Genomic DNA, 12,777 nt, shown 5'->3' on the forward strand with positions numbered 1-12,777 from the left:
GGCAGATTGTATTTGGCAGCATGTTGTTTGAAGCTTGTTTTAAGGTTGCTCAAAATGTGGTAACCGCAAAGAATCGTGTGCAATTTCTGGATAGATTTCTCTCACTGCTTTGATGAGGCTTTCATTTCTGTCTGAAATTAGGCATTGGTGTTCCCGTACACCATACGCTTCTTTAAATTTTTTGAAGAACCATTTCCAAGATTGGTCATTCTCAGAATCTGCAACACAAAACGCTAGTGGAAAAATATGATCTGCTGCATCTTGTGTGCATGCGCACAACAAAGTTCCCCCATAAGCTGCTTTGAGGAACGTTCCGTCCACAACAACTATTGGTCTGCATGCTCCCCACCCTTTTATGGATGCATCCAACGCCATGAAAACAAAGAGCAAGCTGTTGTCTTCTGCTGTTTTCAGATCGACAAATGATCCAGGGTTTGTTTTTTCCACCATGTGTAAGAAACTCGGTATTAGGCTGTACGAGTCACTAGCATTACCTCTCAAGTCGTTTACTGCATGTTCCTTACTTCTCCAAGCTTTCATATAGTTCATTTTGATGCCAAATCTGTATTTCAACTCCCCTTTTATGTCCATCGCTGTTGCCTTGGTCTTTATGTTCAAGAACTTCGGTTTTATGCATTCCCCTATCAGTTTCGATGTTGCTTGCCTTTGGTCTTCATGCCTAATATTTATGGGGCATGTGTGCATATTTGAGAACCTATTGAAACAAAAAAATAACAAAAACAACATTAAAAAACTATTAAAACAAACCTGTTGCAGATACCAAACATGTGTATTTCAGTACAAATTGTGGAAACAGGGAATTTGTTAAGGCTGACAACAAAAACAACATTAAAAAACTATTAAAAAACCAACCTCCTGATTATGAATGTGTTTGTTGGGCCATTTCTCGATGCTCTTAGTGACCAATTGCAGCTTTCGTAAACACATTTCAGACTGTACTCTTGAGAGCAGGACTTCCACACTTTGTACTGAAAGTTGTTTTTGATTGCGTAGTAGCTGAGGACATTTTTTAGAGTTTCTTTGTCTTTGTATGCCTGTCCTTTTTCCACTTCGGGGTGTTGCTTGTCTGTTATTAACTTTGCATTGTTGATGTCGATTTCTGGATCCAGTTTTTTACTGGTGTTTTCAAGTTGTTCTACCATTTCTTCAGCAACCAGATTTGCATAGTCAATTATGTCGAATTTGTCCTCCTCATCTTCTATTGTTTCTGACTTTTCCCCTTCTTCTGTTTGCTGTCCCGTTGTGTATGATTCTGTTGTTGTTATGTTGTTTTCAAGCGTTGTTGTGTTGTTTTCGATCATTGCCACATTATATTCATTCAGTGTTGTTGTGGATATCGAATTTGGTGTTGCAGCAGGTGTTGTGTTGTTGTTTTGCTGGTTGACACATAGTGGATATGTCGTGAAATCTGTTTCCTTCATTTTCAATTCCAAGTAAAAGTAGAGGCTTCGATCGTTGCATATTTTGATCGGTGGTATTCCTTCTTTAGCTTGGTACTGTATTTGTAGTGTTGTGCTGGTGTTTTCGCACCCCAATGAAGTAACCAGTATTTGCAGTAGCTCTTCGTACTTGCATTTTGTTGGTATGAATTCTCCACTAGCCACATAGTTCACATAATTGTGATCTTCATTCCATTGTCCATTGCTCTTGATGAGTACTGGTAGACGTTCCATTACCTGTCATTCCAGGGTCTTATTTAATGTTAAAACAATAGTACAACAACAATAAAACAATAGCAAAACAACAAAAAAAAAAAAATCAACAAAAAAAATATAATAACAACAATAAAACAACACAAAAACAACCAAACAGAAATACCCATTATTTTTTTTTTAGTTTTTATTATTATATTTGACTGATACATATATGTATGAATGTTGTTGTATTACTGACCGCAAAACAACATTAGAACAACCCTGATGTTGTGGTTGAATAATTGTACTAATTTATCAATTTTTTTTTTCGAAATCATTTTGTGTTACAAACGTCAAATTAACAATAGAAGAACCCTCATTTATGTTTTTGCATCATAAATTAAAGAATATCACATTTGTGTTTTCGTTTTTTTGTTTAAAACTTCAGATCTAAATCTTGTTTTTTTTTTTATTTTTTATTTTTTTTTGGTTTCTTAAGAATTAAATTATTTTTTGGGTTTTGTTGTGTTTACCTCTGTTATTTTGGGGGGACAGTTTTCTGTACGTCTTGTTCTTCAATTCTGATTCCTTTTCAAAAAACTCTTCGCCGGATTTAATGGTTTTTTCTTGGTGATTTCCGTCTCCGGCGTCTCCCCACACACGAACAAGGTTGTTTCCCGTGTGTTTTACTGTTCACAGTATAAATGAAATGATGTTGGGCTTGGGCAGTACAAAAGTAATGAAATTGGGCTGGGGCAGTAAAAATGTTGTTTTTGCCGTGTCCCAGTATAATTGTAAAGTTTTGGTCCAAAAGCAGTATTTTTGTAAAATTCCCAAAATAAATTGTGACATAAGTAAATTTATTTAGGCCCAATTAGATTTGTTGTTATTCAATGAATAACAATTGTTTATTTAAAGGTTAAATTCCTCTCTTTTGGGTCTTGTGTGAGAGTTGGGGGCCAATAGAAGTGGGTACGACATACTGAACCCAACTCCCCCTCATATGAACTACCCCAATTGTGAAGGCCCATTTGCCTTATTTAAAGGATTGTATTAGGTTAATTATATTAGTCTAACCTAATTAAAATTGAATTAGCAACATAATTAACTTTTAAAATATATGAAATTTATTTTTTTTTCATTTAATATTTTAAAGTTAATTTTAGAAAAATACTTAGTAAATGAAATTATTCTAGATAGTTATTTCTAGTACTAGTTATTTTTTCTAATATTTAATTAGGAAAATATCATATATTGTGAAATTAATTGTTTAATAATTAATTTTGGTACAATCTAAGTTAAGTATATTTTTTCTAGTATTAAATTAGAATTAATATTTAAGTCTTCTCTATACTTAATTATTTATTTCTTGAATTTAATACATTTAATTAAATTGAAAATTTAAGTATTTAAGTTGATTTTCATCATGATACTTAAATATTATTATTTTCATGTTATTTAATTAAAATTGAAAATTATTTTAAGTTTGAAATCTTATCTCATATAACTTAAATTTGAATAATTTTCAAAATATATTTTATTTTATTTTATTAATCTTTTTTCCACAATTTCGAAATTGCGTTTCTTAAATGCAGAAATTTTGAATTTTATTTGAAAAATAGATTAAAGTTGTAAATTATTTATTTTAATTTTGGACCAACTTAAATCAATGATTTTTTCATTTAATGATTAATTAAAATAAATGAAGTAAAATATATTTAATTAGAAAATGAATTAATTAGTCAATGAAAGTCTAGATAGATATTATCTGTTTTTGCTTGAAGTATTTTTCTAGTGTATTTAATTAAATAGAAAATTAATATTTAAGTTGATTTTCATCATGATACTTAAATATTTTAAATTTTTCTTATATATTTAATTAAATAGGAAAATTATATTTTTTTGTTGTAAATTAATTTTATTAATTAATTTTGGGCCAACATTAAATTAGAATAATTTTTCCAGGATTTATTTTTATTTTATTTTAACAAGCTATTTCGAAAATTGTATTCTTAAATACTTCAATTTTTCAAAATGCAATATATATTTATAGAAAATTAAATTTGAGTTGTAAGTTAATTTAAATTAATTTTGAAACAACTTAAATTGATAATTTTCTAAATATTTATTAAAAATTATTACTAAGATGGAAATAATTCATGTTATTTTCATATCCATCTAAGTAAAATTTATAAATATTAAATTAAAATTTATATTTACAATTTTTCATTCTAAATTAGAAATTTTAATTAAATAAATATATATTTAAAATAAATTGATTAAAATAAATATTAGAAGAAAATACAACTCTTTAAATAATGAGCTTTATTATTAAGATATTCGATCTCCATTGTTGGTTTTACATAGCTTTTGTTTTAGTGAGTAATCCTCCCTAATGGAGGAACGTTCATTAGCAAGTTAGCACTGTTTAATCTCGAAAGATAAGTAGCTTTGTAAGTGTTTTATATGGTATGGATCACCCTAATGGTAGCGACTGTATTTGACTTACAAAATATGAAACAATGGTGGAAGCTCATAAGATAGAATAGCCTTGACTCTCGCCTAAACGGGACAACGCTGGATTCCAATCTTGATCGAATAAAAGGTTGCTAGAATATTTATTATTTTAGATGCGCTGACAACTCTATTCAATGGATGGTAGCTTTGAGTCTCGCCTAAACGGGATACTGATATCAGTTTGTTGAAAACCTTGGAAATTATTTAGGATTGTATGTTTTAGTATTTTCACTTGTCATTCCTACATGATATATGTTTAATAATTTCTGAATTGTGTATGAATTTATATTGAACCATGTTATTTTATGTTATTAAATTGTAGTTTAATTTCGAATCTTCATTGTTGGTCTAACTTGGTTTGTTTTTCTAATGAGATAAATCCCTAATGGATTTTCACCGTTAGACATACATAATAGTGTTAGATCTCGAAAGATAAATATTGTATATGCAACATCTAGCTGTTCATCAATTGATGACACCTTAGACTAGTATTTTTACAATATGAAACAAGAAGATTGTATAAATAAGATTACTTTGACTCTCGCTAATCGAAGTATAGTTGGATTCTTATTTATAAATGAAATTATCCTAATTCCTCTTAGCTTATTCATTTCGAATTAGCTCAATAACATATCATTGGATGAATGGTCTATGTATCATTTCATGTCATTCTATTTTTTCTCTTCAGAAATTAAATGACGCATATGATTATAATCCCGAAATTCTATTCCAAAATGATATAAGTCCTCAATCTTAGAAATCTCCTACTTGTATGGGCAAATCTGACTTAGAGTTTAAATTAGTAGTGGTGGTCCAAGAAATAATTACTCATTATATTTGGTATAAATTTAAGTCTTTGACTTTAATTTTAGATTCCAAACAGAAATTTTCTTATATTTCTAATTCCAGGATACAATACAGTTACACTTTCACAAGTGTTTAATAACCATTTTCTATCAATAGATTCAAACTGTATGGAATATGAGTTTAGTATTCTGTGACGAAGATCCACTTGCACTATTCTAAGAACTGTTTGAAGTAACTAAACCTAAGTCATCAAAAAGACACAACCACACATTTTTTTTAATCTATGGCATTCGTATCTTGTTCATAGTGGTTTTGACAAGATCAATCTCTGCAAAGAGTTAATATGCCTATATCCATTGAAAGTAAGTTCATCTCATTCGCAGATGAATGTACATTCAGGGGTGGATATGAGTTTTTCGTTGCATTCTTAAAACGATCACTCTGGATTATACCTTATGCAAAGAAATTTGAAATATTTGAAAAATTTCATGAATTTCTAGCAATGGTGAAAACCATTAAGGTACGTGGTTAAAGATCTTGCGAACTGATAGGGGTGGAGAAATAGTTATTAGATATGCGGTTCAAAGATCATTAAATTGATTTTTGAATTATATCCAAACTTACCTCCCCAGAAATTCGAGTTGCATATTGATGATTAGTTACTAGTCGTTGCCTAATTCCTTCTATGGTAATACAATTTCAGAATGATGCAATTGTTGTATACTTAATGTAAATCATTACTAGATTCATGGATGACCTAATCGAAATCTTAAGAAAAGCTAGAACTGTTAACCATGGTTTACATGTTTGTTAGCTATTCTAAGTGATTAGGGGTGGAACATCCCATAGTCAACAGATAAGAAAGTGTTTGTTTAAACAAATACAACTTTTCTAAGAAAAATGACTAAGTCTGAAAATAAAGTAGCAAATAAAGGAGATATTTTTTTTCTTGATTCCAAAAGTGTTCTATCATCTTATTCCATATGATGATCCCACTGTCTCTATTGTTTTGACACAACCGAAGAGGTCAATACCATTTAGTTTTCTTAGACATAATTCACGGTACCTTGTCGTAGTGGGAGAGTTTCTAGGAACTCACCTTCTTATGACTTGGAAGACACTAGTGATTAAAATCCATTATGAGTTTAAACAAGTAATGGATTGTCAAAATAAGAAACTAAGAAGAAAGCCAATAGAACTATTGTTTGAACCATTCACATGGGATAACCTAAAGTTTTCTATTACAAGGACATAAAAGGAAATTTTCGTTAATAAGTCTATTCAATGGACTTAACAAGATATCCTGTTCCTAGTATTATAGGTTTGAGTTTATCTAAACCTATGGTGTAACACCCTAACTAGCATAGGCGTATTACGTGATTTTAAACATACTGTGCAACTCGTTGCTAATCAACGAGGTTTATGGAAAAACGTGATTAATTAAAATTTTTTCTTTTTAATTAAACTTGTAAAATATTTATACAAAATACTCGGGATCCCGATTACAAAACCATTTACAAAATTTTACTGTCTATACAAAATAATTGTCGCCTAGCGACTAGTTACAAAAATAGCCTTGCTGTCCCGATGATCGTACGCTCCAGGCCTAACTGCCCCGACATGTACAATCTTCATAGGCTCGTTCACGGTCCATCAGCCCTAGCCTTGCCTTTACCTACACATAAACATAGCACTGTGAGTCGACAGACTCAGTAAGAAAAGCATAATAATACTCATACATAAATTCCGGTCATGATCAGACGCCCATACCCCTGACCATAACCCTAACTGTCGTGTCCAACACAGTACTGAGTTCTGAACGTTCATAGGGACAGTACTATTGACAAGTAACAACCTAATCGGTCGAACCGGTCATACTCCGCCGTCGGTCATACTCCCGGCCCGATCGACGTGTTACAGTATCAGCCTAATCGGTCGAACCGGTCATACTCCGGCTGCTGGTCATACTCCAGCCTGTACCGATGTGATACGTCAAATAGTACGGAACCACCAACCTAAGTATCAGCCTAATCGGTCGAACCGGTCATACTCCGGCTGCTGGTCATACTCCACCCTGTACCGACGTGATACAGTGTCAGCCTAATTGGTCGAACCGGTCATACTCCGGCTGCTGGTCATACTCCAGCCTGTACCGACGTGACACAGTTGGATGGTTCGAAGCCAACATACATATCTAATGTAATCTAACAGGCTTCCTACATGCACGCTAAACATGTAATCTACATATGCATACTGTTATACTAATCTTACCTGGATTTCGAATTCAGGTGTGCCGGTCAACCTGACTGGAACTATCTGCGCGGCGGATTACAGGCTCCTAAACCATAAAAATCACAACACTATAAGTGATACGCTAAATCACTTCCCGGGGACTTAAACTAGGAACTAAAAGTTACCCTATCGATAAAAAGCATGGCAATACCCCAAATAACATAAAATCGAGGAAAACTAGGGTTTCTGAAATTTCCCCAACCGGTAGACTGGTTGCCCAACCGGAATTCCGGTTCTGGGAATTTTCGAAACCCATCCGGAATTCCTGATGCACAACCGGAATTCCGGTTCCTCGCAGGAAGAACTTCAAAAAATCATAACTCAACCAAATCAAATCCAATTAACCTCAAACCTTCCAGACCTGTTCTAAACATCCTATAGAACAATTCTAAAGCATCAACACAGCCCAGAAAGCACAGAAATGAAAATCACCATGTGAGCTCCAAGCTTTGAGTTCAAACTCAAACTTGGCTAAAGCTCACTTACAAGCCTCAAAACTAGCTTAGAACTACATAAACAAGCATAAAAACACTGCAGAAAACTAACCCTAATTCATGCAAACACTACAGCCACCAAAACCTCAATTTTCACTTTGAAAACCATAGCTTTTTAACAAGAAAACTAACCAACTAAAGCAAGAACAACTAGCATGCATTTCAACCTAACTAAACATACTTAAATCAACATTTTAAACATGGAAACAACAACAACAATTAGCAGCAGCAACATCATCAAAATCATCCATGCATTACTCATCTTTTTCATCAAAACTTCAAGAAAAACTTAAAAGGGAAGCTAGAGAAAACATACCAACAACAAGAGGTTAAAATCTATCCAAAAACCAGCTTGAAATCCAAGAGGAAATCCTCTTTTCCCTGCTGCTCAAATGGCCGAATAGAGAGAGGAAAAGAGAGAGCTTTTCTCTTTTAAAAATTTGTAATTTTTTTTTCTAAGTTTTGAAAAATGAGAGAAATGCCACCTAACCCACCTATTTCAGCCAAAACTTAATAAAATAAAACACATATTACTCAATTATTAAGCCACAAAAAGACAAACTAACAATGGGACAAAATGACCATTTTGCCCCTTCACACTAAAATCACATAAATAACACTAAAGGGGTATTTTTGGGAAATTCTAAATTCCCGGCCATTCCCGACATTCCCAATGTCTAATAAACCGTCCCACACTACTAACATACTAAGTTGTGATTTTACTGAGCCAAACACCGAGTTCCATGTTACCGGGCACCGAAAATGCAAAATTATGAAAACTACTAAATGACATAAAATGCATCTCAGAATACAATAATAACAGTATAATAATTATTTAAATAGCTATAAATAATTTCATAATTAAACGTGATTAACTGCTAATTTCCAAATTAAACTAAGCGGTCTTTACAACTATTCCCCCCTTAAAAGGATTTCGTCCCCGAAATCTAACCTGAATAACTCTGGATATTGAGCTCTCATATCTGATTCTAGTTCCCAGGTGGCTTCCTCCACCTTGCTTTTTCTCCAGAGAACTTTGACCAATGCTATGGTCTTATTCCGAAGGACTTTATCCTTTCTATCCAGGATTTGTACTGGGTGTTCTTCATAAGACATATCTGGCTGCAGTTCTAGGCTCTCATAACTGAGTATATGAGAGGGATCTGAAACGTATTTTCTCAACATCGAGACATGGAAAACGTTGTGAACTGCTGATAAAGCTGGAGGCAATGCTAGCCGGTATGCCACTTGACCTATCTTCTCGAGAATCTCGAAAGGTCCTGTAAATCTAGGGCATAACTTGCCTCTTTTCCCGAAACATTTGATCCCCTTCATCGGAGATACCCGCAAAAACACATGGTCTCCTACTTGGAACTCAACATCTCTGCGTTTCAGATCTGCATAACTTTTTTGTCTACTCTGTGAGGCAAGCATTCTAGCTTTTATCTTCTCTATTGCCTCATTGGTCCGCTGCACTGACTCTGGACCTAAGTATTTTCTCTCCCCTGTCTCATCCCAGTGGATGGGAGATCTACACTTCCTACCGTATAACAGTTCATAGGGAGCCATCCCTATCGTACTCTGATAACTGTTGTTGTAAGAAAATTCTATCAACGGTAGATATTTATTCCAAGAGCCTTCAAAATCCATAACACAGGCTCGTAACATGTCCTCCAATATATGAATTGTCCTTTCGGACTGGCCATCTGTCTGAGGATGGAATGCTATACTGAATTTCATCTTTGTACCCATTGCTCGTTGCAAACTTTGCCAAAATTTGGAGGTGAACTTCGGATCCCTATCCGAAACTATAGACTTTGGTACCCCGTGAAGTCCTACAATCTCTCTAACATACAATTCTGCCAATTGATCCACTGTAAATGTTGTTCTAACAGGCAAAAAATGAGCAGATTTCGTGAATCGATCCACCACTACCGAGATGGAATCAAACAAACCCGTAGTTCTAGGTAACCCGACCACGAAATCCATCGTGATATCTTCCCACTTCCATTCAGGTAGGGTTAGAGGCTGCAACAACCCTGCTGGTCTCTGATGTTCAGCCTTAATCTGCTGACAAGTGAGGCACCTCGATACGAATTCTACCAAATTCTTCTTCATACCGCTCCACCAGAAGTACGGCTTAAGATCTTGGTACATCTTAGTGGTGCCGGGATGTAGAGAATAAGGGGTAGAATGAGCCTCCTCAAAGATCTCATTCCTGAGTTCCACACTACTCGGAACGCAAACCCTAGCTTTATACAGAAGCATCCCGTTGTCTGATACTGAGAAATCCCTGGCTTGACCAGCCAAAACCTCATCTCTGATCTTCACTAACTCTGGATCAGTCATCTGAGCGGCTTTAATTCTTTCCAACAGATCAGATTACAGTGATAAGTTGTGAAGCTGACCTACCATAAACTCGATGCTGGATCTAACCATATCCTCTGCTAGCTGAGGGGAGATCTGAACCATGCTAGCTACCTGCCCGGGACCCTTTTTGCTTAGGGCATCGGCCACTACATTGGCCTTCCCAGGGTGATAAAGAATCTCACAGTCATAATCTTTCACTAATTCCAACCAACGTCTCTGTCTCATGTTCAAATCTTTCTGAGTAAAGAAATACTTGAGACTTTTATGGTCGGTATAGATTTCACACCTTTCTCCGTAAAGGTAATGCCCCCAAATCTTCAATGCAAAAACCACCGCGGCCAATTCTAGATCATGAGTCGGGTATCGCTGTTCGTAATCCTTTAACTGACGGGAGGCATAAGCGATGACCCGATCGGCTTGCATCAACACACACCCCAGACCCTGTCTGGATGCATCACAATAAACTACAAACTTCTCATTGTCTGAAGGCAAAGCTAGCACTGGAGCGGTAATCAACCTCTGTTTCAGTTCCTAAAAACTAGCTTCGCACTTGTCCGACCAGAAATACCGCTGATTCTTCTTTGTAAGTTCGGTTAAGGGCATTGAAATTTTTGAGAACCCTTCCACGAACCTACGGTAATACCCAGCTAAACCCAAGAAGCTTCTGATCTCTGTCACTATCTTCGGTCTCGGCCAATCCCTGACGGATTCTATCTTCCCGGGATGCACCTTGATCCCATCTTTGCTGACGATGTGCCCTAAGAAGGACACCTGAGATAGCCAGAATTCACATTTCTTGAACTTTGCATAAAGCTTGTGTTCCCGAAGCCGTTGCAGTACCATCCGAAGATGTAACTCATGCTCCTCTTCTGATTGAGAGTACACGAGGATGTCGTCTATAAACACAATCACACAGATATCGAGGAAATCCTTGAATACTCTATTCATCAAATCCATGAATGCTGCAGGAGCATTGGTTAGTCCAAATGACATAACCAGGAATTCATAATGTCCATACCTAGTGCGGAAAGCCGTCTTTGGAATGTCCTCCTCTCGGATTTTCAGCTGATGATAACCCGAACGGAGATCAATCTTAGAAAAGACCGTCTTCCCCTGAAGCTGATCGAACAAATCATCGATCCTAGGTAATGGATATTTATTCTTCACTGTCAGCTTGTTCAATTCTCTGTAATCGATGCACATCCTCATAGTTCCATCTTTCTTCTTGACGAATAAAATCGGGGCTCCCCAGGGTGACACACTAGGCCTAATAAACCCTATGTCAAGCAATTCTTGGAGCTGAATCTTTAATTCCTTAAGTTCAGCTGGAGCCATTCTATATGGAGCCTTGGAAACCGGTTCCACCACTGGTGCCAAATCTATCACGAAGTCAATCTCCCGCTGAGGTGGTAACCCTGGAAGTTCTTCAGGAAAAACATCTAAAAATTCCCGAACCACCTTGATGTCCTCTGGCCGAATGGTATCTGGCCGAGTGGTGTCCACCACCACGGCCAGAAACCCTAAACAACCGCCATGCAATAATTCTTTAGCTGACATGGCCGAAATCACCGGGATCCGAGATCCCGGAACTGAACCAACAAACACAAAAGGTTCTTCACTTTCCGGTTGAAAGATCACCAACAAACACCTGGTAATTACTTACTGTAATGCAAGCAACTTACTTTAGTAAGATGCTGAAGCATTTTCTTTCTAATGGCAATCTATAGAAGCTTGTCGACTTCTAGGCATAGATTTTATTTATCTAAGGAAAAGTCTCAACTATTCCAGTAAAGATAAAGCCATGAAAGAATTTCCTAAATCAACAGTGAGAGGTCTCAGATATGCTTTAGTATGCCTTAGACCAGACACCTACTGTTGAGTGGGAGTAATGAGTAGGTATCAGATTAATCCAGGAGAAGAACATTGGAAGACAATCAAGTAAATCTTAAGATTAAGAAGAGGAACTATATGTTAGTCAATAAGGGTGTGTTTAAAACTCTTAAACTACACCACATCAGATTTCGAGACGTGCCTTTGTGCTAGAAAGTTTGCTGATAAAATGGTGATTATTCTGGGGGTGGAGTAGTGATTTTGGAGAAGTGTAAAAACCTATCTGAAGTCTCTAGGTCTACCAGAGAGAGACTGAATGTTAAAGTTGCAGGAAAGGTACTTATTCAGTCTAAGGAAAGTTCTATATAATTGTGGCACTGTTCCAACTTGTCTTAACTACTAGTGTTAATTTCCTGATTTACCAAAAGTAGTTGCCAAAGGTATAGAATCCAGTACCCCAAAAGAGTAGACATATAGAGAGGAATTTCACATTCTCAATGATTTTGTGATTAAGGAAGAGTAATGGTGGAGAAAAGGTTGTGTTGAGTTCAACCTGTCAGATCTTATTACGAGGAGTATACTACTACTACACTTGATTTGTATATCAAGGTGTTGAGATTATTTGAAATGCACATTTTGTTTTATATTAGTGCAAGTGGGAGTTTGTTGGGTTTTATGCCCTAAATAAAACTCATTTCAATATAATCAGATTTACTTATTAATAAAGATCAGAAATAATATTTAATGTTGCATGGTTCACATGATTTATTTCATGATTATTTACATAATAATGTATGAATTCTATTTAAGTT

The 12,777-nt window shown here is 35.4% G+C and overlaps 1 protein-coding gene across 1 annotated transcript; it reads right to left on the reverse strand.

Annotated features, from left to right (window-relative positions):
* Positions 1–39: 39 nt before the first annotated feature.
* On the reverse strand, positions 40–1,762 carry LOC133035967 (uncharacterized). Its single transcript, XM_061112420.1, has 2 exons — positions 874–1,762; positions 40–715 (listed from the first exon to the last, which is right to left on the reverse strand). The coding sequence occupies exons 1-2, from the start codon at positions 1,692–1,694 to the stop codon at positions 40–42; spliced, it is 1,497 nt and encodes a 498-aa protein (XP_060968403.1). The 5' UTR covers positions 1,695–1,762.
* Between the last annotated feature and the right edge of the window lie 11,015 nt (positions 1,763–12,777).

Source organism: Cannabis sativa, chromosome 3 (assembly GCF_029168945.1).
Source record: "Cannabis sativa cultivar Pink pepper isolate KNU-18-1 chromosome 3, ASM2916894v1, whole genome shotgun sequence".
NCBI classification, from domain to species: Eukaryota; Viridiplantae; Streptophyta; class Magnoliopsida; order Rosales; family Cannabaceae; genus Cannabis; species Cannabis sativa.